This window comes from Amphibalanus amphitrite, unplaced genomic scaffold (assembly GCF_019059575.1).
Source record: "Amphibalanus amphitrite isolate SeventyFive unplaced genomic scaffold, NRLGWU_Aamphi_draft 001032F_arrow, whole genome shotgun sequence".
Lineage (NCBI taxonomy): Eukaryota > Metazoa > Arthropoda > Thecostraca > Balanomorpha > Balanidae > Amphibalanus > Amphibalanus amphitrite.
The window spans coordinates 165,129-184,939 of record NW_024882526.1 but is presented as its reverse complement, the minus strand read 5'-3'; the positions used below and the strand labels follow the sequence as shown (position 1 = coordinate 184,939).

Below are 19,811 nucleotides of genomic sequence, written 5' to 3'. Positions count from 1 at the left end.
GCCAGTTATATTTCTTAGTGCCTGCCAGCTCGGCATCCTACTCAGCAGTACAAGCGTTCTGACCTTAATCCCGACAAACCAACGTGATTGCGCATTAGTCCTAGTGTATTAATCAAGGGACAATTGAACAGCACATGTGGCGACCGAGTCGGCGCACCAGCGACCAGCAAATCAAACGGGTCAGTGAAACAGAACGAAGGTCATGCCGCGCCGGGACGACGGATGAGTGAGTCATGAACGCCACGTGATCACGTCCGCACGTGGAGGCACGTGCGCGCCCCGTGTGATCGCCACCTAAGGCCACGGGACACTGCCGACACGTGATTGGACGTGTGGACCACGTACCACGACCCCTGCCGGGTGCTGTCACGTGGCTCCTCACACTTGGCGACACTCCAAGCGGCACGTGGCCCTCCCAGCACCTCAGGCCCACCTTTAGTGACCCTTGTTGCCTACATGGGCCTGCCGCGGCCGCGGCCGGCCGGCGGGCCGCCCTCGCCGCCCGAGCGCGGGTTCTTGATGGTTTCGTCCACGGAGAGGACCAGGCAGGCAGCCTCGCTGGCGGCGGTGAGAGCGTTGACGCGCACAATGGCCGGCTCCCAGACGCAGGCGGCCAGGTTATCAGCCACGTCCTCGTTCTGAATGTCGACGCCGAACCAGAGACCAGACTCTGTGGGAGGGAGGAAATGGGGGTCAGTGAGCGGATAGCGAACAGAAGACAGCGAACGGATAGAAGGGAGGGGAAGGGTAAAGCGAATGAGCTGGCGAAATGTGCCGGTTACTGCCTTGACTGTAGCTGGTGGAAGGCTAGATTGAAACGTCTTGGTGCGGTGCAGCTGTATGCACTAACGAAACGGCGCCGCGCAAATGTGACAACTAATGACTGTGATGAATACCAATCCAGTGTTTTTCACGGAGTGTGCTTTTACCGATAGCATGTTCGCAACAGATAAGAAAGCGTAAGTGAAATGCAGTCATGTTATCTTCGGGAAAACACGCATTGGTGACAAAATCTATTGACTCAGCTTGGTCTTTGAACTGTTCTCAAACACCAGGCATATCATAGACCGTCCGCTCTCCGCCCTCCAACCCTCCGCTGAACTCAGCCGTCCGCCCGCCGCCTCACCCTGTGCGTGCGTATGCCGCAGCTTGTTCAGAATGTTCGTCGAGTCGAAGCCGGCGTTATCACAGAGCTGGCGGGGGATGATCTCCAGTGCCCGCGCCAGACAGTCCATCAGTAGCTGTTCCTTGCCAGCCACGGTGCGGGCGTGCTGGCGTAGGTAGCGCGACAGCTCCATCTCGATCGCACCGCCGCCTGACGGGGGAGAGAAGGAACTAGTCAGTCGGGGCAGAGGGACTGGATGAGTGCTGACCAATTACAATGATACCGATACAAAAAGGAGGGTCTTCAATTGAAGGGATAAGCCAGGTAGCTTGCATGTCGAGTAGTAACATTTATCAAGCTTCACATAAATTTGGAAAAAAAAACATGCAGGTATATAGGTGGCAATGTAGTTTATCGGTTACTAACAGAATACGATTTGACTAATAACAATGCAACGTCTGAAACTTCGTTGAAAATAAAATATCCAAAAGGCATTAACTCAACAGATAAACATATCCAACAATCTTCCCTCGTACCAAAAGGCGCTCCAATCCTACCCTGACTCTTTTGTACGGCAGAGTGATCGCCCGCCCCACGTACCGGCCACAACGCTGTCGTTTTTGATGGCGCGCCGCACGATCATGATGGCGTCGTGGAGCGACCGTTCCGTCTCCTCGAGGAACTGCTCCGAGCCGCCGCGCAGGATCAGCGTACACGTCTTGGCCAGAGGGCACTCGCTGAAGAAGTTATACCTGATGGAGGGACGGGGGAGGGTTGGACAGAGCACGCCTTGGTCAGCGGACACTCGCTGAAGAAGTTATAACTGGTGGGGGGGGGGGAGGGGGGGTCAGACAGTGCACGTCTTGGCTAGAGGACACTCGCTGAAGAAGTTATACCTGGTGGACGGGGAGGGTTAGACATTGCACGTCTGAACCAGAAGACAAGGACACTCGCTGAAGAAATTATACCTGATGGGGAGGGAATGGAAGATTAGACAGGGCACAGCTGGTAGACACACAATTAAACACGTTTGAAAGCGAACATTATGCAAACGTACCACAAAAAGGGCATTTTGTCCCACCCTCCTATTTCTTCTCGTCTTAACATTGTCCACACATCATAGCCCTCTATCCGGCTTCCCAGCCACCCTCTCTGCTTCCCAGCTATCTCCATCTCTCCTCCCTGCAAAATAGGTAGTCACCCCCGCCTCCACTTTCCACTTACATCGTTTAGTTCAGTTCAGTTCAGTTCAGTTGTGTATTTTGGTAACCAAGGACAAAAAACGTCGGAGAAAATAATCTTGGATTGGCGCAAAAGCAAAATGCTTAAATCAAAGCGCCTTTCCCACAAAACATAAACACAAATAAACACACAAAAAAGGAAATATTAACACGATAATTAAGTGCAAAATAAAACCACCTGGCCACAGGTCACGACGGCCCCGCCAGCAGCCCGCCGAGCAGCCCTCCGGACATAGTCACCAGGTGTCCGGGCCCCGGGCAGCAGCAATCGGGTACGATGTTGTGTAGTGTGTGTGTGTGTGTGTTATTGCTGTGTGTGTGTTGAAGCGTTGAGTATGTACAATGTATGCATGGAGATGATGTGTTATGCTGATTCCCTGGTTCTCAGTAAGATCATGGCCGAATAGGATTGCACTAAGCTTGCGTTTGTAGGAAATGTTTTCGAAGTTTGGTATGATTGTTCGCGCCGCGTTAAGGAGGAGTGATCTTTGGTGTGTATATAGGGGGCACCGGAGTATGTAGTGTGCAGTGTCTTCTTGGTGATGTCCACATGCGCATGCTGGGCTTTGTGCAAGTTGGTACTGATATAGATGTGCATGTAGATGTGATAGACCGACTCGTAGTCTGGTGTGGTATGTGTTGGCCATTTTGGTCCCTACTGAATGCAGTGTTGGTGGCTCCGGTGCCCCAAATCGCTGCCAGACTTGACGAGTGAATTCACGGCGGGATGGGGTATTGCGAAGGGTTTCAGGAAGAAGATCGTCAGCCCACCTCTCTCTCTCTCTCCTATCTCTCCCCTCTCCCCTCCCTACTGACCTCTCGCCGCCGACCTGGCGCTCCTCGAAACTGCCACACTGGCCCAGTACACCATCTCCCAGGTCGTGCGCCGTGGTGACAATGCTGCCGCCACAGGCCTTCATGGTGCGCTTCAGGTCGTCCTCGGGTACCCGGCCGGCGCAGAACATGTCGCGGTCGGCGAAATACTGGGTGGCCACGTCACCGATCGGCAGGCGGGACAGTACCACCTGAGAAGGAGGGGGGGGGGGTGAGAGTTTACTCGACAGCACCACCTGAGAGAGGAGGGACACGGGGGTCACTGGGGGCACAGGGGAGAACGAGTCTGAATTACCGGTGAAGGCCATGGCCAGCTGGGCCATGGAACAGCTTAAATCCAATTTATATTCAAGGGATAAAAAAGCACATAAAGTGAAAGTTCAGAGCAGCTCAATTGATGCAAACAAGGTACGGCATATCTGCTTCAAATACGAAAATTACTCTTCAATGATCTGTAACACCGACGACTGTAACTGTCTACAGTAAGTACAAATCCCCGCAGCCATCAACCTAGCCCCTAAAACGTACCCCTCCCTGACGCATTGACACTCCTATGTCGGGAACGAAACCTCTAACCTTGGCGCCGGACTTGTGGATCCGCTCCAGTTTGTCGTAGAGGATGTCCCACTCGGCGTCCACCACTCGCTGGTACTCCTGAGGGGGAAACGTGGAGGCACGGCAGTCAAGATATATTCACAAACAATAGCTCGTCAAAGCAAACAGCACACACTGCTGGGCTGACCCTGCCTCGACATCACACTACGACACAACCTCACTAGGGTCTTTGTACACAATTATAGCTCGTGAATGCAAACAACACACATGTCTTCTTGACTAACCCCGCCTTCGATGCAACACTTACGCACAGCCTCAATACGGTCTGGCATGCTACGTACTCTGGCATAACAGTCTCATCTGACCGCTAATTTCTGACCTTGTACTCCCCTACCTCCTCCGCTGGCGCCCTGACCTGAATACTGTCGAGTTGAGCTACCTACTTTGATGATGATGATGATGATTTCGGGCTTTCGGACTGCGGTGGTCATCGGCGCCCATAACTTCCTAGTTCTTTCTACCGTTGGAACGTTGTGAGCCCAGGTCTCAGTCCTCACCTGAACATTGTCGAGCCGGACCTCGGCGTTGTCCCGCTCGGCCTTCAGTTCCAGCTCGATCTGCAGCATGGCGATCTTGGGGTTCTTGTAGGACTTGGGCTGCATCTCGAACCCGGCGTACGAGAACGTCTTCTTGAAGGCCACGCCGGCCACCAGTTCAGAGTCCTGGGGAGGGACAGGGACGGTCAGAACACGACGGTCTGAGGGTCAGCACACGAATCTGTTCCGTAGCTCAGTTGGTAGAGCCTTGGCCTTCCGGTAGTGAAAGCCGGGTTCGAGTCGCTCCGGCGCTCGATATTTGAGACTCCTGACGGGGATGGTCTGCGGTTGGTGGGAGCAGCCACAGCCAGTCAGTTGAGTGGGACAGGCCGTGTCTGGCTTTGACGAGAACATTTACCTTTGGCATTCAAATTCTCATCTTACCTGGAATTGCGCGATCGAACGGGTCGGGTCGGGGTCTAAAGCAAAAAGATCTGCTCAGCGTGGTCTCCGGCTCTGTCAATCCGTCTATTCAAACATTCCTCATAAAATTTATTAAGATCCGCTCTATCCTCCCTGCACCTCCGCTGCTCTACCCTCTGCCTCCCTCTCTCTCATCATCTCACCTCCAGCGCGCCTCCCTGGACCTGTTTGATGCCGATCATGTTGAGAGGTAGCAGGCTGTCCAGCGACAGGACCGCGTCCACGGCCATCTTGGAGAAGAACTCCTTCTGCTGGTGAATCAGCTTGGACATGAGAGCCGTGCTGGCGCACTTGCGCAGCAGCTCGTACTTTTCGGCGTCGCCGCTGCTGCCCGATACCTGTCCAAAGGGGGAAGGGGAAGGAGGTTAGTGTGTGCAATGAAAGTCGTGCATTTGGTCATGTGCTTAATTATTGTTGATCTCACACAAGGCTACATAACTAGGCTGCCAAAATAGTTAACAAAGCCGATTGCATACATGAAATCGTATTCACCCTATTTACATTTGGAGATTTTGTAATTTAGGGAGATTTTGGAAATATATTTAAAACACACACACACAACCTTTAAACACTTCATGTTTTCCATACATAATCAATTAACCTTTCTTTCCTGGCGACTACTTTCAGAAAAACCATACCAGCTTCATACACAATTTCATGGTCATGCACACGCAACTTAGTCCTTTTTTTCTCGCATTTCCTTATCCATTAGATAAGAGTAGCTGAACACTAGGCACGCATATTTAATATGCCCGTTCCATGACCTTAATATTAAAGCCTATAGCTCTCCACTCCCCTGCGTTTTTCCTCCTCTCCGCACCAGTGCCGGCGTCCGTTTACCCACCTTGACAGCCACCTCGTGGATACGCTTGATCATCATCTGGGTGCCTTTTCGGACGGCTCGGATGATGATCTGCGGGTGGACGCCCTCCTCGACGTACGGTTTCACCTGGCGCAGAAATTCGCCGGCAAGCAGCACCACGCTCGTCGTGCCGTCTCCGACCTGGGGGCAGGGGAAGGGGAGGGAGGGGTCAGTGGGAGGAAGAGTACGGAAGACGGGGAGGGGCGAAATAGAAAGTCCGGGAACCGAGAAGCCACAGTAGAAATATTGACAGGTAAAAACAGCCACCATCAAAATAAACTTACAACAATGAGGACTCAGCCATAACAAAATTATCGGTGCCGATAAAACGAGTGAAAACCTAATAGCGCAAGCTACCGTCAATGTCTTTCAATTCAAACATTAATTCCTTTCGCCTCCCCATCCCCCTGGTTACCTCGGCGTCCTGGCTGCGCGCGATGTCAACCAGCGTCTTGGCGGCCGGGTGCACCACGTTCAGCAGCTTCATAATGGTGGCGCCGTCGTTGCTGATGGTGGCCTTGCCGTTATCGGTGACGATCAGCTTGTCCATGCCGCGCGGACCGAGCGTGGTACGCACGGCGTCCACCACGGCGCAGCAGGCGTTGATGTTGGAGATGAGCTGCGGCTTGCCCTGGCTGGTGTCGGTGCCCTCCCGCAGCAGGATAATTTGCGGCTGCTGCAGGGGGGAATGGGAGAAGTGAGAGGCAGATATTCACAAGAGGCTGTGCTGTAACAATTATACTAATAAATAAATATCAGGCTGTAGAACAACATTCTCTAATAGGAACACTGACATGTGTTGCATTGCTAGCCTGTTTTGTGCATCAATTCAACCTTCATCTAAGAAATAAAAATTAATTACAAAACTGAATGCAGTAGAGATTCTTGTGTCCGTAATTGCAAAAGAAGCAATGCATCTCACTATAGATGAAAGCAGCGCAAAGTGGAGAAACTTTGACTATAATTCCAGTCTGTACCTATCACTGAAATTACAATGCAGATATATAGCCAATGGAACATATCACACAAATCCCATCTTACCATTTTTAGATGCTTGTGAGGTACTTATTTATGAGATCACCACCTGAGCTTCCTGAAACACAACAATACATCAAAATTCAAATAAATACAGAGGGAATTCATACATGATACTAACCATTCAATCATTTAGTTTGAATATGTGCGAATAGGTGTTAAATAGGAATAGGAATTGAAAAGGTGTGATAGTTGGTCGACATCTTAGATGTAAGATATCAGGTAAAGTACCTTCAAATCACACATAACCAATGACCACTGACTAGAATGGCAAGCCAGGGGATCACAAGGACCCAGTCTGCAAAATGTGGCAGGGTTCAATGAGATCTTGTTGGGGCAGACTCTCAGGGCGTGGGCAGAGATTGGGGCCAGGGGCGTCGCCACGGTCATCAAACTTGTACGGACACATTCCGTCGGATACAACACTCGTCAAAGGTCTTAACTCCAAACAACGTTAGTAATATATACATGGCACCGAAACGTCTTGCGTTTTCCAGGTGAGACCTCCACCCTTAGCGCGGAGATAGGCATGGAAGACTTTGTTGAACATCTCCGGATGTCGTGGAGTAATCCCGCAGTGGGCTCCTGCCCAATGCGGGATCGAGGGAAATGAGAGATCGGAGGGTTGTTCACGGGTCCTGTGTGCGGTCGGACCGTACACAGCATCCGAACTCCGCCCACTGCGTCCCTACGTCAGCCTTCCGTCACCGCACACAGCGACCGCTGTGGCCGGTCGGGACTGGCCACAGCGGACCGTCCACTGCACGCAGCCGTGACGTCAGAACCGCCTACCCATCCCCTACGCCCACACCTGCTGCACACACTGCACACACCGCACTCAGCGGTCTGCGGTGCCCGTGAACACCCCTCGGACAACCTGGCGAAACAAGCGGCCGCACTACCCTCGGACGCCCGCTCGCTAACTCGGCCAGTTCATTATGCGGCCTAGCGTCAATATAGCGCGACAACTGGTGCGATTTAGTATTCAAGTTACTCTTCGGGAGCACTTTGCGGCTCCCCATTGCCGGAGAGACCGAGGGGACGCCGTTTCGGTGCACCAGATGAGGGCGGGCCACTGGGGCCGCTCGCTTCAGTACGTGCACCGAATCGGCCGTCTCCCTTCCGCGGCGTGCCAGCAGTGCCCGGACAAGCGGTGCCCGCACAAGAGGCTGATGTGCTGGAGCACGTGCTGCTCCGCTGCCTCGTCCTCGTCGGCGCCCGCCAGCCTCGAACACACCGCTCCGCCGAATCTCGTAACCCCGGAACTTCCGACCCGGGCCTTGTTTCACGGCACGCTACAGTGCACTACGTGCATTGTGGTATTGGGTTTCCATGGAAACCAACTAATTTGGATGCTCAAATATGGAAGAGCGTCCAAGGCCCCAGAATGCTCTGTATGGTTGATATAGCCATGGTCGATAATGTACACTTTATGTTAAGGTGGCTTAATTTTGGCGCAAATAGGCACCTAAGTTTTGGTGCAAATCATGCAGAAATTTCAGCCTAAGATCAATCGCACCAAAGTGTGGTGCATGAGGGTCTCACGGGCGTCCAACGTAGTGTGCTGATGTTTTCCATTCTGGAGTATGGGTCCAACTGCATCATCATCAGAGACAGTCTGTAATATTTATTTGACCAGAACACTATCTGCTTTATGTTTCCTTGATCAAAATAGAATTAAGTAAAAAAAAAACTGGCCAAATTTCATTACCGCAAGCAACTCAATTAGCACACATAGCAACATATAAATACCTGATTTAAGTTATATTTTAAACACAATAGATCTAAGCCGCCCCCCAGACTGCAAAGTATGGCACGCAGGTCGACGAGGCGCACCGGCCCAAGTTCAAAATCCGCACCAACCCTTCAAACTGAGCCGGAAAATCCGCACCAAAGCGAACCGAGAGCCCAAAGTATCCGCACCGAACCCACAGGCAATTAAAATGCAAGGGACTTCATTCATCTCACTATAATTATTTCCTTTCCAATTTCAGTTTCACGAGCAATGCTCACCACGGGGCCGCGCCCACTTGTACCGGAAGTTTGAAATAGAGCAAATAGACGGACGCCGGTGACAATAGGGCGCCGGAGGGCATATTGGGTCACGTGACATTCGGAACTTCTCCCCTCTCTGTGGGCCTTCTACATGCTAAATGTCACGTGTGAATTTGACGAGCCTTGATAAAATCGCCCCAACAAACTTTCGTATGAGTAAAACTAATGACGTCATTCCAAAGTAGCGTGCTGATTGGCAATTCAAACCAGCTGCTCGCAAATGTGACATACCAGTCACCACCGCAACCAGTCTTCGTTCTAATGACGTCGTCATCACGTTAATTTCCGAGGCGAGAATGGATTTGTTCTGCCGCAATTGTTAGCTCGTAGAGTAAATTTAAAACCTTTCTCCGTCACCGTGCGTCACCGTGGCTGGCACGCATTTGTAGGGCTTTCCAAAGAACAGTCAACAAGGAAACCCAGCCGGGTAAGAAGACCAAGCAAAGTCCGCACCGCATCAAGGTCCAAGCCAAATCCGCACTGCACCAGGCAAAATCCGCACCGCACCACTCCAAAATCCGCACCAGCCGAACAAGCCCGCACCGACGAGATCTCGTCGAAATGGCCATACTTTGCAGTCTGGGCTGCCCCTAGTCTATATCCCATTTGGGGGCAGAAATCAAGCTGCCCAGGTGCCACAGGTGCCAAAGTACAAAGGAAAACTGCTCTATTTAAAGCAGAATTCCAGCCGCCCCAAACATCACGTCTGGGTGCTGACACATTTTTTAGACTGGTCCATGTGGACTGATTTTCTTAAAAATAATGGTCTTCATTCATCAACAATAATGGTCGAAGTGGATACAAACTACTCATGCCATAAAACTTGCGGGCTCGGAACTGATGCCCAAGGCTGATGCCGGTGAGACAAAGCACGTGACGTGACGACTGCCGCCGGAGGGAAATTAGTAAAATGAAAATGGCAAGCCTCAAACAACGTCACCCAGATGTGGAGCTTGACGCAAGGACAATAATGCTTCACTACACATATACAGTAAATCACACATTGTCCCTACAGTAAAATAAAAATAAATAAATTACTCACCAGAGCCGGTTCAGCAAGGCGGGGCAGGGGGCGATTTGTTCTCGCACGTTCCTAAGGCACGCGCTCACAAGCCTGCTCAGAGATGGTCACTAAATGAAAAATAAAAAAATAGAGCCCTTGTTGCCTAGCAACAAGCTGGTTAGCTAAATTGTTGCTAGGTAACAAGCAAAAGAAGAGTATAGACAAATTTTATCGAACACTAGACGCAAGACATCCATGCAGATGCATGAAATGCGCATGAGAGACATTTGTGACAGGAAAGCAACTACTAAATAATAAATATGCCTTGTACAGCCTTAGCAGCTGGCTTACTCCCCTTACACATCCACTAAGAACTATCAATTTATCAAAGGTAAATATTAAAATACAAAAGGTACAGAATTCACAACCAAAATGCTGCTAGAAAGGAACAGTTTATAGCACAGAAAACGCGTCAAGTTTTGTAATTCTTATTTCAGCTTTCCACATTGGTCGACCTAGAAAGAAAGGATTCTTCTGGCGATGTAAATCACTGAATCACAAACATTGTAAGAACCTGACAAGTTTCATTTCCTCACAGAGTGCAAAAATGACCCTTTTCTCGAAAAAGCATTATTTTCAGGTAAGCAAAACGGAAGATGATACGCTCTTCAGATCCGTCAGTGAAAGTGATTTCTAAGTCTTTCGTATCCTTCAGTCCCAGCCCAATGTGTCATTTGTATTCCATTCGGATTCCAGCAATCCGCAGTCTGCACAAAATTAATAACCTGTCTTCTCGCCATGCCAGCCATACGCCATAAACGATTATATGGTTTTATTGGTACAAATTGACATAGCACATTGTGAATGATTCTCTCCATTATCCTAATAGAAGAACTCGCGTTAGAAACTTCACAATACGTTCGGCGGGTCGTCCGTATACCGCGCAGCCGCCGGGGACGCCACGCACGCGCGAGAACAAATCAGCGGCGCGAGCCCAAAACCGGGTCGGCGCCTGCCCGCGATAAAAATATGGTTAGCCGAATTAGCAGCGTCAGCACCTCTCAGCTCAGCGCCCCCCCCCCCTTCCCCGTTCCACCGAGTCCGTATATGGCAGCCCAGCGCCCTCACGCCTAGTTTGTGCTAGTAACGTCTCTGCCGGCCGCCAGAGGCAGCCGCAGTGCTCGGCGAAGGCAGCGCTCCCGCGGAGCCTCCGCGGCAGGTGGCGCGGCGCTCCGCGCCTCCGACCGCGCCGGCGCGCTCAACATGTGCGCTTGGCGCGCCAGTTCTGCACGGAAACGGCGACGCTGTACGCTCCGCGCCGGCCACATCAGCTTGCCGTCACTGGGAGAACGCCGACTCGTACTCTAACAAACGCCAAGAGTGTTAAACGCGCGAGGCGGTAGGCAGACGGCTACACACGCATCAGCGACGGACCAGCGCGTTACTCAGCCACACACGCCAACAAGCTCTCACGGCCACTCGCGCATAGCTCTCACAGCGGCGTCAGGCGGGGCAGGGCAGCTCTCCGTCTCCGTACAACATTCCCAGCGCGTAACAAACATGTATCAAATCTGCCAACGGCCGCCGCGGCGCCGCGTCAGGGGAGGGAGGGGCGAACGGGGGACGGCGCGGCACCGGACGCCTTGCAGACGGCACGGGTCGTGTCGGCACAGCGCGTCCGTCAGTCCGTCAGTATGTCCGTCTGTCGACCCGCCCGTCCGTCCGTCCGTCCGTCCGTTCCACGGTCCGTCAGCTAAAGCCCATCTCGGCTGCGTCCGCCGCGAGCGCTCACAGAAGGCTGCACTGTTTCCTCTTCTTTTTCTGGTGCGGCTGCGGGCACAGCACCGCTCGAATGGCCTCGTCGAACACCGTCTTGAGGCCCTTCTGCGTGAGCGCCGAGCACTCGAGGTACTTGACAGCGTTGATCTCCTTTACCATGGCCAGACCCTGTGGGCAGATATTGATAGGCGTTAGGGGAACCTGCGAGGGCAACAGGGGATAATGCGGGACCGTGGAGTACCAGGGGTCACGGGAGTGGTTCCTGGTAGGGAGGGGAGGCATGGCACACTGATAACGGAAAGTTTTGAAAGCTGTCACAGGTCATTTAATATATAATTAAAATATAAGTATAAGGAAAACTAAGAGGGCGAGTCCGACGATAATCACGAACGATAAGGCAGACAGACGTGAGGATAGGTCGGATCACGAATATCATCAGTCGCCGTGAAGTCGGTATCTGGATTTTCATATTTGGTTTTGCATTTTAACATCTTCCATTTTCACACACCAGCGTTGGATTCGAGTTTCTAACCACTGACATAGCACACGCCCAACCGGATACGAGTCATCCGGAGGACATCAATGTAAACAAACGGGTATCATCTCCAGCCACCGTCGAAGGATCGGCTACCGGGACGTACTAAGGACGATATAAATGCGGACATTATGACGTCATCCAGTGAGAGGTCGCTGCCGATCCACGGTGACGGTAAACATCGAAAAATAAACTAAAGAAAGCCCGAAGAGAGGAAGTTTGGGCCTTCGTAGCAATGGAAACAGCTTGAACACCAAACATACATAATAAATCCAAGAAACATTCACGAAATATGTGAGAGATCAATATATAGAAAACGTATCACTACTATTAGGAAGGCATCCACAGAGCACAAGAACTGAAAAACACTAACACTTAGCTACCACTTAGCTTAGCTACAGACAGCAGGATAACGTAAACGTGAATTCATACAAAACAGCTAAAAAGAATACAAAGATATTGTATACAAATGATAAAAGCATACATATCTATGTATGTTGAAAATAACATGAATAAAACATGTGATCAAGAAAAACGAAAAAGATAAGCTGATCAAACTATGCTAGTAGGAATGTAAAGATAGTACAAAAAGTATGCATACAGTATGCATGTAGGTATGTGCACCACATGACAGCAATGTAATGGACAAGTACATCAGATATCAAAGCACATTCTGGCGAGGCTTTCGAAACACGAGACAATGACTGTAAAATAATAATCTAACTCAGGATTCCTACTCAAAACCTACAGAATTTTAACGCCCTGTGAAGGAGGCTACCGTCAACACTTCATACTATAATACAAAGTACAACAAACAACAGAAAAATGCGCAACACGGAATCAAAATAAGGTCATTCAGAAAACGCGCCACGCAAAAGTGGCTTTCAACAAAATTGGTGTAGTCAGCATCAACAAAAAGAAAGACACTACAAGCAAACACTTCAAACTCATTGTCTTGTTAAGATTACAAAAATAAATAGATGCAAAAGGGTACGGACAGAAAATATCTGAAAACGAAAAATTATAAATATCCGTCCTCCTCAGGAAACAAGCCACACTAGCTGAGTGAGTGTTCATCTAGGTCTGACGACGTGCACGTGCCATGAGTGACGAGGTAACAGCTAGGGCGCAGAGTCCAATCGCGAGACAGCCGCAGTAGGGCCAGTCAACGAGGCTAGGTGCAGGGTCAGACGACGCGAGGAGAAACACGATCATACCCGGTATCCGGGGTAAAAATGCAACAACCAACAGAAAATACCGACAAACCGATACCACAAAACATTATAGAGGTGCGTCGCAGTCAAGTGCATCTCGCAGCGGCATGCCTTCTGTGTCAGCGGAACACTCGGACGGACCAACACAGAGAACACACACCATGCGCTCAGTACCCGTGGCGCCATCTATGTCGTGTCGGCCGGCTACAGTGGCGCTGCCTATAGCACGGTGCAGGCGCGCCGCTTTCGCTTCAATGGCAGTGGGAACAGCACGGCCCGGATGGCCTCGTCGAAGACGCTCTTGAGGCCCTTCTGGGTGAGCGCCGAGCACTCGAGGTACTTTGAGGCGCGCACCTCTTTGGCCATGGTGAGACCCTGCAGCAGCGGCGGCCGACGATGGGAGAGAGGCGACAGCGGCAGCAGAGAGAGAGAGGCAGAGAGAGGCGGTGGATTGTGGCCAAGAGCCGACAACAACCGTGGCAACACGGATAGACTTTTTGGAGGAACAGGAAAAATACGGCATTAAGCACAGGTATTCAGGAGTTATTATACCGATGAGACATGTACAGATAATGCAATACAGTAAGTTCACTGCCCTATTCAAATAAGCCTTTGAGCAAAAGAAAAAATGAACACGCTGATTGTCTTATAACAACCAACGAGCGAGAATCCTGCCATCCCTCTTCCTCGATCCTCCCCAAACAACGACCCCAATAGTTCCTCTGCCGCACGTGCCATCCCGCTACTGTACAACGCACTGACGCAGTGACCAAGCGTGCTGTTCAGTATTGATGAGAACTGGCCCCGTCTGTGCGAGCGGGAACGAGACTGGGCGGCTGCAGATCCCTACGATAAGCGAAGTGGCACGCAAAAAAAAACGGGGACCCGGGCCGTATCGGTCGCGCCAAATAACAGACCGAGGCTGACGCACTGACGTCGCTTTGTGGGGGGCTGATGGATAGGGCAGACTGCAGACTACACGCGAGAGAGGGAGAGAGAGAGAGAGAGAGAGAGAGAGAGAGAGAGAGAGAGAGAGAGAGAGAGAGAGAGAGAGAGAGAGAGAGGGGGGGGGAAGGGAGAGAGAGGGAAGGGAGAGGGAGAGGGAGGAGCCAGGTGCATGCGTTGGCTCCGACTGACACCTCCCCCCCCCCCCCGCTGCCCCTCACTATACCACGGGAATATCGCGAACAAACGGCGCTATCACCCCCCCCCCCCCGTGGCCGAGGGTCCGCCAGTAACTAACCACTAGACCACGGTCACTGATTATGGGGGGGAGGCAGCTGGCGCCATTTTGCGGTGCGAGTCTCACAGTGACCCTCCCAAGCGAGTGCGGGCCCAATGTCAAAGCTACGGCGAGTGTCCAGCGACGTCACGCGATATGAAGAAAACAAACGTGATTAGATGATACTTCATGTAACCTATCAGTCCCGCATACGGTGCTCACGAAGCACTAAGGCATATCAAGCTAGATAACAGCTTGCAATTAAAATCAAGAGTGGTTGAAGCTGATTGCTGTGAGCTTACTTAAAAAGTAAGGCAGCATAAAAACGGCCACATGCTCAACAATATGGATGTAACTTATCGCCAACACGGTACACAATTATAGCGGTTTCAGTCAAAATGAAGATAGCTCGTGCCGTGGCAAAACGTGCTAGTTACTTTCTTCCCTTCTCAGTTTGTTTCTACGCGTGCCCCGATCATGTTCAGAGCACCTGACCATATCAGCTTATCTCGATTTAACGTAAAAGTGGATACCTTCACACTGAGTTGAACTTTCAGCTACTAATAAGTGTGGCAGAATATGTGAAACGTATTTGTCTTATTGCCGAAAAGTTAAAAAAATGTTGAATGACTGGCTTTAGGCTTACAATCGACAAGTTATCGACCGACAATTTCCTCTTGTCGCTGCGCGGCCCAGATATTAATTTGGTGGTTAGCGTGTGTAACGCGACCACGACATTTCACACACGTCGCATTGCTACGATCCGACGACTGCCGACGACTGTATCCGCCGCAGTTTCCAGTTGACAATACAAACACGCAAAAATCAGCTGTATGCCGATCCTCAAGTAGCGAGGCTCACGCATTTGTTAGCGTGCGCTCGGTAACGACAGAAGTGTCCCGGCTTCGGTCGCTGAGGGCGATAAGAGTTCACAATCGTTCGATAATAAGCCACCGATAGTGACTCGTCCTTGAGCTACGGTCCTGAAGATGGCTTGTCGGTTACGTGGCCGTTTCGGCAATGACCATCCGGCCAACGATGAACTGTTTGCGAACGGCTTAGTACGGACTCGGCTAAATCCGAACCGGTTGTTGAGTAACAGCACAAGCTTCTGCGGAGCACAGGGCGTAATAGTGCGCCTAGAAATAGCTTTCCATTGAGGCATACGTGGTGAGAAAAAGCTTTTCATTGAGACATCCGTAGTTCAATAGGCGCCTTTTTGCCGATGTAGACGAGAATGAAGTGAAAAATGTCCCGCACTTTCGAGGCTTTGGGCGAGACGTCGGTTCTAGTAGCAACGGTCGACCCCCATGTGTTCCGCTCTTAGCATCTTCAAAGCGATATGAGCTGCACACTGAAACCAGCAGTGAATGGAGTACGCGATCCATCGTTACATATTTTGAAATAAATACTTAATGCCTACCCAATATAATAACTCCCTGGTTGCCTTGTCAGGTTTCAGATTCATCAGCATCCATCAACAGAACATTAGCAAACTACAAGCAAAAATAATGACCGAAATATGTCACACACATACCGTATTTACACATCCACGCCAATAACTCACAATGGTCCCTCCTTCTACCCCCCCCCCTTCCGCACCCCCCTTCCATCCGCATCCTGTCCTGCAGCCGCACACACACTGTCCGTCCCCTTCCGCATGCCCCCCCCCCCACGCCATCCACACACACACATTTCCACACAAGTCTTTCCTGCAGTTGTCAGACGTTACTAGAGATGTCAATCGGATACCAACTTTTTGGTATATTGATACCAAACCGATACCAACTTGGTATTTGGTATTTCAATCGAAATGTGTTTGGTATTTTGTTGGTATCATAAGCCCTCACTAATGTATAAGAGGCTAATAAATCGGTAAAAAGTCGGTATTTCCTTCAGTTTCCCAAGTTGGTTTGGTTTCGGTATTTTCCCGTGGTTTTTGTTGGTATTTTGGTTTGGTATCGGTATTCCGATTTTCCGTAATTGACATCACTAGACGTTACCCTCTCCTTCCTCACCCTGTCCCGCTCAGCGTCTCACATACCTGCGGATAGGTGATGGGCGCCAGCTTCTTCTCCTTCAGCTTCTCAATGGTGTCCTTGTCCTCACGCAGGTCCAGCTTGGTGCCCACCAGAATGATGGGCGTGTTCGGACAGTGGTGTCGGACCTCCGGGTACCACTGTGAACGAACAGACGTGCGTAACGATCACACTGAGCGCTCTCAGTGTGTAGGCGGTAGGATGCCCACCCTTTTTTGCCGCTCACCGTCACCCCACAGTGTCATAAGGAGTGGGAGAGCTGAGAGAGCTGTTTGGAAAGTACGGAGTTACGCGCAAAGTGACGGTGTTTGGCGGCACGGTTGGTAGGTCAATGGTAAGGGGTTGGGAGGCAGAGTTGTGCTTTGCAGGCTTGAATTAATTTTGGTAAACGACCCTGCAATCCATTGTTCAGTAATGAAGCTTCCAACTGGAGCTTACACTGGATAAGTGTCAATGACCATTGTGTGTTGGTTTTTAAACATTGCATGGCCTCTGCAGGTAGGGGACATAACCCATCCCCGCCTGTAACGGGAGCCCTCCCAGCAGCAACAGCAGCAGCATAACTCAGCAGCTCCGCCGCCCAGAATCTTAACACGTTCGTTCGCTCGTTCTTGCACGATGCCGAGCCGGACACCCACCTTGGCTCGCACGTTCTCAAACGAGGCCGGGTTTACAAGTGAGAAGCAGATTAAGAACACATCGGTCTGCGGGTAGGAGAGCGGCCTCAGACGGTCGTAGTCCTCCTGGCCGGCCGTATCCCACAGACCGAGGTTGATGGGCTTGCCGTCTACCATCACATTGGCAGAGTAGTTGTCGAACCTGATGGACGGAAGGGTGGCCGTCAGTGGCTTGAATGGGGGAGTGGGCATGGGTAGAAAACAGGAGACAGGGCGTGGTGCAGAGCAGGGGCCTAGAGAAATAATGCAATCGATAAGCAAGTCAATTGGGCATGCCCTTTGTATGATTTATAAAACAGTGCAAGGCATTAGAGTAACAGGACAGCCATGGCATATAAAACTTTGACCAAAGAGCATACTAAACAACCAAATGTAAGGGGCTTCATTGATAATATGCAGTCCATATCCATCTTTCTTTTATTACTTTTTCTTTTCTTCTTTCTTTGATCATTGACAACTGTGTCATTCACACTATATACCAAAAATTTATTTTTAATGCATTTATGAAGTCTACAATCTGTCCAGAGAGTAAAACTAGCTTTTCAAGCTATATAACAAAAAAAAAACAAGAACTTACACAGTAGGGATATACTCCCCAGGGAAGGCATTTGTTGTATAACTTATCAGGAGACATGTTTTACCAACAGCTCTGTAAAGAGAAAACAATGCAGTGATTGGGGCATACAACCACACCATAATGATATATACCTGTCCTACACACATCATTCTATTGTGTTTATAGCAGGTAACAAGTCAAATCTAGCCTACTTGACTTGATGCTGCTATGTAACAATTCATCTTGTTCTGACTTGAGGCATTGTTGGCTACTTTATTTGTTTTCAGAAGTGGTTTGGCACTGAATACATTTGTTCACTCAATTTTAGAATGCAAAAGAGGAAAACCTGAACCTGAGAAAGTCAATGTAAGAACCAAGTATAAAATGAAAGTTTAATAACCAGTCATTTGAAACCATCGCGAAAAGATATCACATAGGTATTCTAAATTTAAGCTTGTGCCTATTATAAGCTAAATTATCAATAGTTGAATATGCAGGGCATGTTAGGCTTTTGCTAATTATTTATAAATGAATCAGAACAATAACCAAAGCCTGTGTTCTGGTTCTTTTTTTTTAGAAATTTTGTCCGAATGGATGAATGGGTGGCTATGGGCCCGGGTGCCCCGCTAGGCAGTGCTTGTTATGAATGACACCACGGACCCACCACCCCACCTTGCCCAATGCCCGCGCCCGGTTCAATGGTGATAATTTGGATTGAAAGTTTAACGTGCCGCAGGTAGATGGCGGCACGGTCCTCCCAGGTCTAGCGTAAACAAGAACAAGACACAAATACCATTCAGTCTAGCGTAAACAAGAACAAGACACAAATACCATTCAGTGAGATAACGTCCATTCAAGCTCATGTCACGTTTTATGTATCTCAATATTTATTGAGAAACATGCTATATTTGATACTGCACAAGGCAATTAATGTTTCAGTTGCAAACTGATTCGTAACCTTTAGCAAATTACCTATTATACATGCTTAAGGATTGGCATCTTAAAACCCAAGCAATCATCAGACACACGTGAATCCCTTATATCTTGAAAAATAAAGAAAATGCATTAGGAACAAACAAATTAATAAAACCAAAATACATAATGCAAGGCTTAGTCACACCCCACCACAAATGCCGCAGCCCCACCTTACGAACAAACCAAGCCTACGGTTAGAAAGAGAAGAGCTTACCCGTCTCCAACTACTACACATTTGATAGCTTGCATTTTGGCCTAGCTGATTTGGTCGAATTTCAACTAAACAACCAATTGATCATGAAAAATCAGCGCAATACATAACAACAACACATGCACCGCAAATGCCGACAAACACAACCACTGACATCCGCGCCGGAAACGTAGCAAAGGAGACTACTAGGCTGTGACCACTAAAATAAAGTAGCAGTATTTTCCTGGTATCATAACAAAATCGTTCGCAAAATTTCAATCGTTGACAGGTAAATGCTCAAAAGCATAGGAGCCATGCCTGTAGTAGGTGCAGATGCACCCACATAGAGGATTCTTCATGGCTCCGAGTGGAAGATAAGGATATCTTTTCCAAGCGGGTTACTGAAAAACCGAGCGACGAAGGAGCGAGGTTTTTCTGTAACACGCGAGGAAAAGATATCCGATCTTCCACGAGTGAGCCATGAGGAATCCTATATCTTTCTATGTTGAGGTTTATTCTTAATTAATTAAATATTATATTTAAATGTATTCATCTATGTAAAAATAGATTCAGAGTAGCTTGTTCTTATTTCATGCGTTTCATCCATAAACAACCATTAAAAATGTCCTTCGGTTATTGACCCATCATCACTTGAACTCTTGATTTTTGGCTATGAACCCTCGAGACCTTATCTTTGCATCTCAGAGGGATGCAGAGATAACAAATTCTTATCTATGCATCTCAGAGGAGTGCGAGATAGAAATGTCCCTGCACTGTAGACCCAATGGCAAATAAACCTCAACTAGAAAGATAGTAACCTCCAATGGCTGCAGATAATGTATTCTGCACCCACAAAATTTGGAGCAAAGACCCCTTTACTTTACAACACTACCTACCTACCTACATCTACATGCC

General features: G+C 49.5%; 2 protein-coding genes across 3 annotated transcripts; both read right to left on the bottom strand.

Annotated features, from left to right (window-relative positions):
* Positions 1-87: 87 nt before the first annotated feature.
* On the bottom strand, positions 88-10,003 carry LOC122369407 (T-complex protein 1 subunit eta-like). 2 transcript variants are annotated; one of them, XM_043344130.1, is made up of 11 exons: positions 9,749-10,003; positions 6,658-6,709; positions 6,032-6,292; positions 5,599-5,757; positions 4,898-5,092; positions 4,293-4,457; positions 3,757-3,834; positions 3,163-3,371; positions 1,706-1,857; positions 1,127-1,315; positions 88-670 (listed from the first exon to the last, which is right to left on the bottom strand). In XM_043344130.1, the coding sequence occupies exons 2-11, from the start codon at positions 6,658-6,660 to the stop codon at positions 453-455; spliced, it is 1,629 nt and encodes a 542-aa protein (XP_043200065.1). In that variant the 5' UTR covers positions 6,661-6,709; positions 9,749-10,003; the 3' UTR covers positions 88-452. The 2 variants fall into 2 exon arrangements, with proteins under 2 accessions (XP_043200065.1, XP_043200066.1); XM_043344131.1 differs by having other exon boundaries at positions 9,720-9,750.
* A 523-nt stretch (positions 10,004-10,526) lies between these two features.
* On the bottom strand, positions 10,527-19,089 carry LOC122369409 (ras-related C3 botulinum toxin substrate 1-like). Its single transcript, XM_043344137.1, has 5 exons — positions 18,921-19,089; positions 17,753-17,824; positions 17,137-17,317; positions 16,504-16,638; positions 10,527-11,656 (listed from the first exon to the last, which is right to left on the bottom strand). Exons 1-5 carry the CDS (start codon positions 18,953-18,955, stop codon positions 11,498-11,500), a joined length of 582 nt encoding a protein of 193 aa, XP_043200072.1. The 5' UTR covers positions 18,956-19,089; the 3' UTR covers positions 10,527-11,497.
* Between the last annotated feature and the right edge of the window lie 722 nt (positions 19,090-19,811).

What these genes read in the sequence shown, in the direction of transcription:
- LOC122369407 (XM_043344130.1), bottom strand. An exon ending in TCCGGCTCGACAATGTTCAG is followed by an intron (nt 3,835 to 4,292) that starts GTGAGGACTGAG and finishes TTTCCCCCTCAG; the next exon opens with GAGTACCAGCGAGTGGTGGA. An exon ending in AAACGACAGCGTTGTGGCCG is followed by an intron (nt 1,316 to 1,705) that starts GTACGTGGGGCG and finishes CTCCCCCGTCAG; the next exon opens with GCGGCGGTGCGATCGAGATG.
- LOC122369409 (XM_043344137.1), bottom strand. Translation starts at nt 18,955, where the DNA reads ATGCAAGCTATCAAATGTGTAGTAGTTGGAGACGG. An exon ending in GGGGAGTATATCCCTACTGT is followed by an intron (nt 17,318 to 17,752) that starts GTAAGTTCTTGT and finishes TCCGTCCATCAG; the next exon opens with GTTCGACAACTACTCTGCCA. An exon ending in TTGAGAACGTGCGAGCCAAG is followed by an intron (nt 16,639 to 17,136) that starts GTGGGTGTCCGG and finishes GTTCGTTCACAG; the next exon opens with TGGTACCCGGAGGTCCGACA.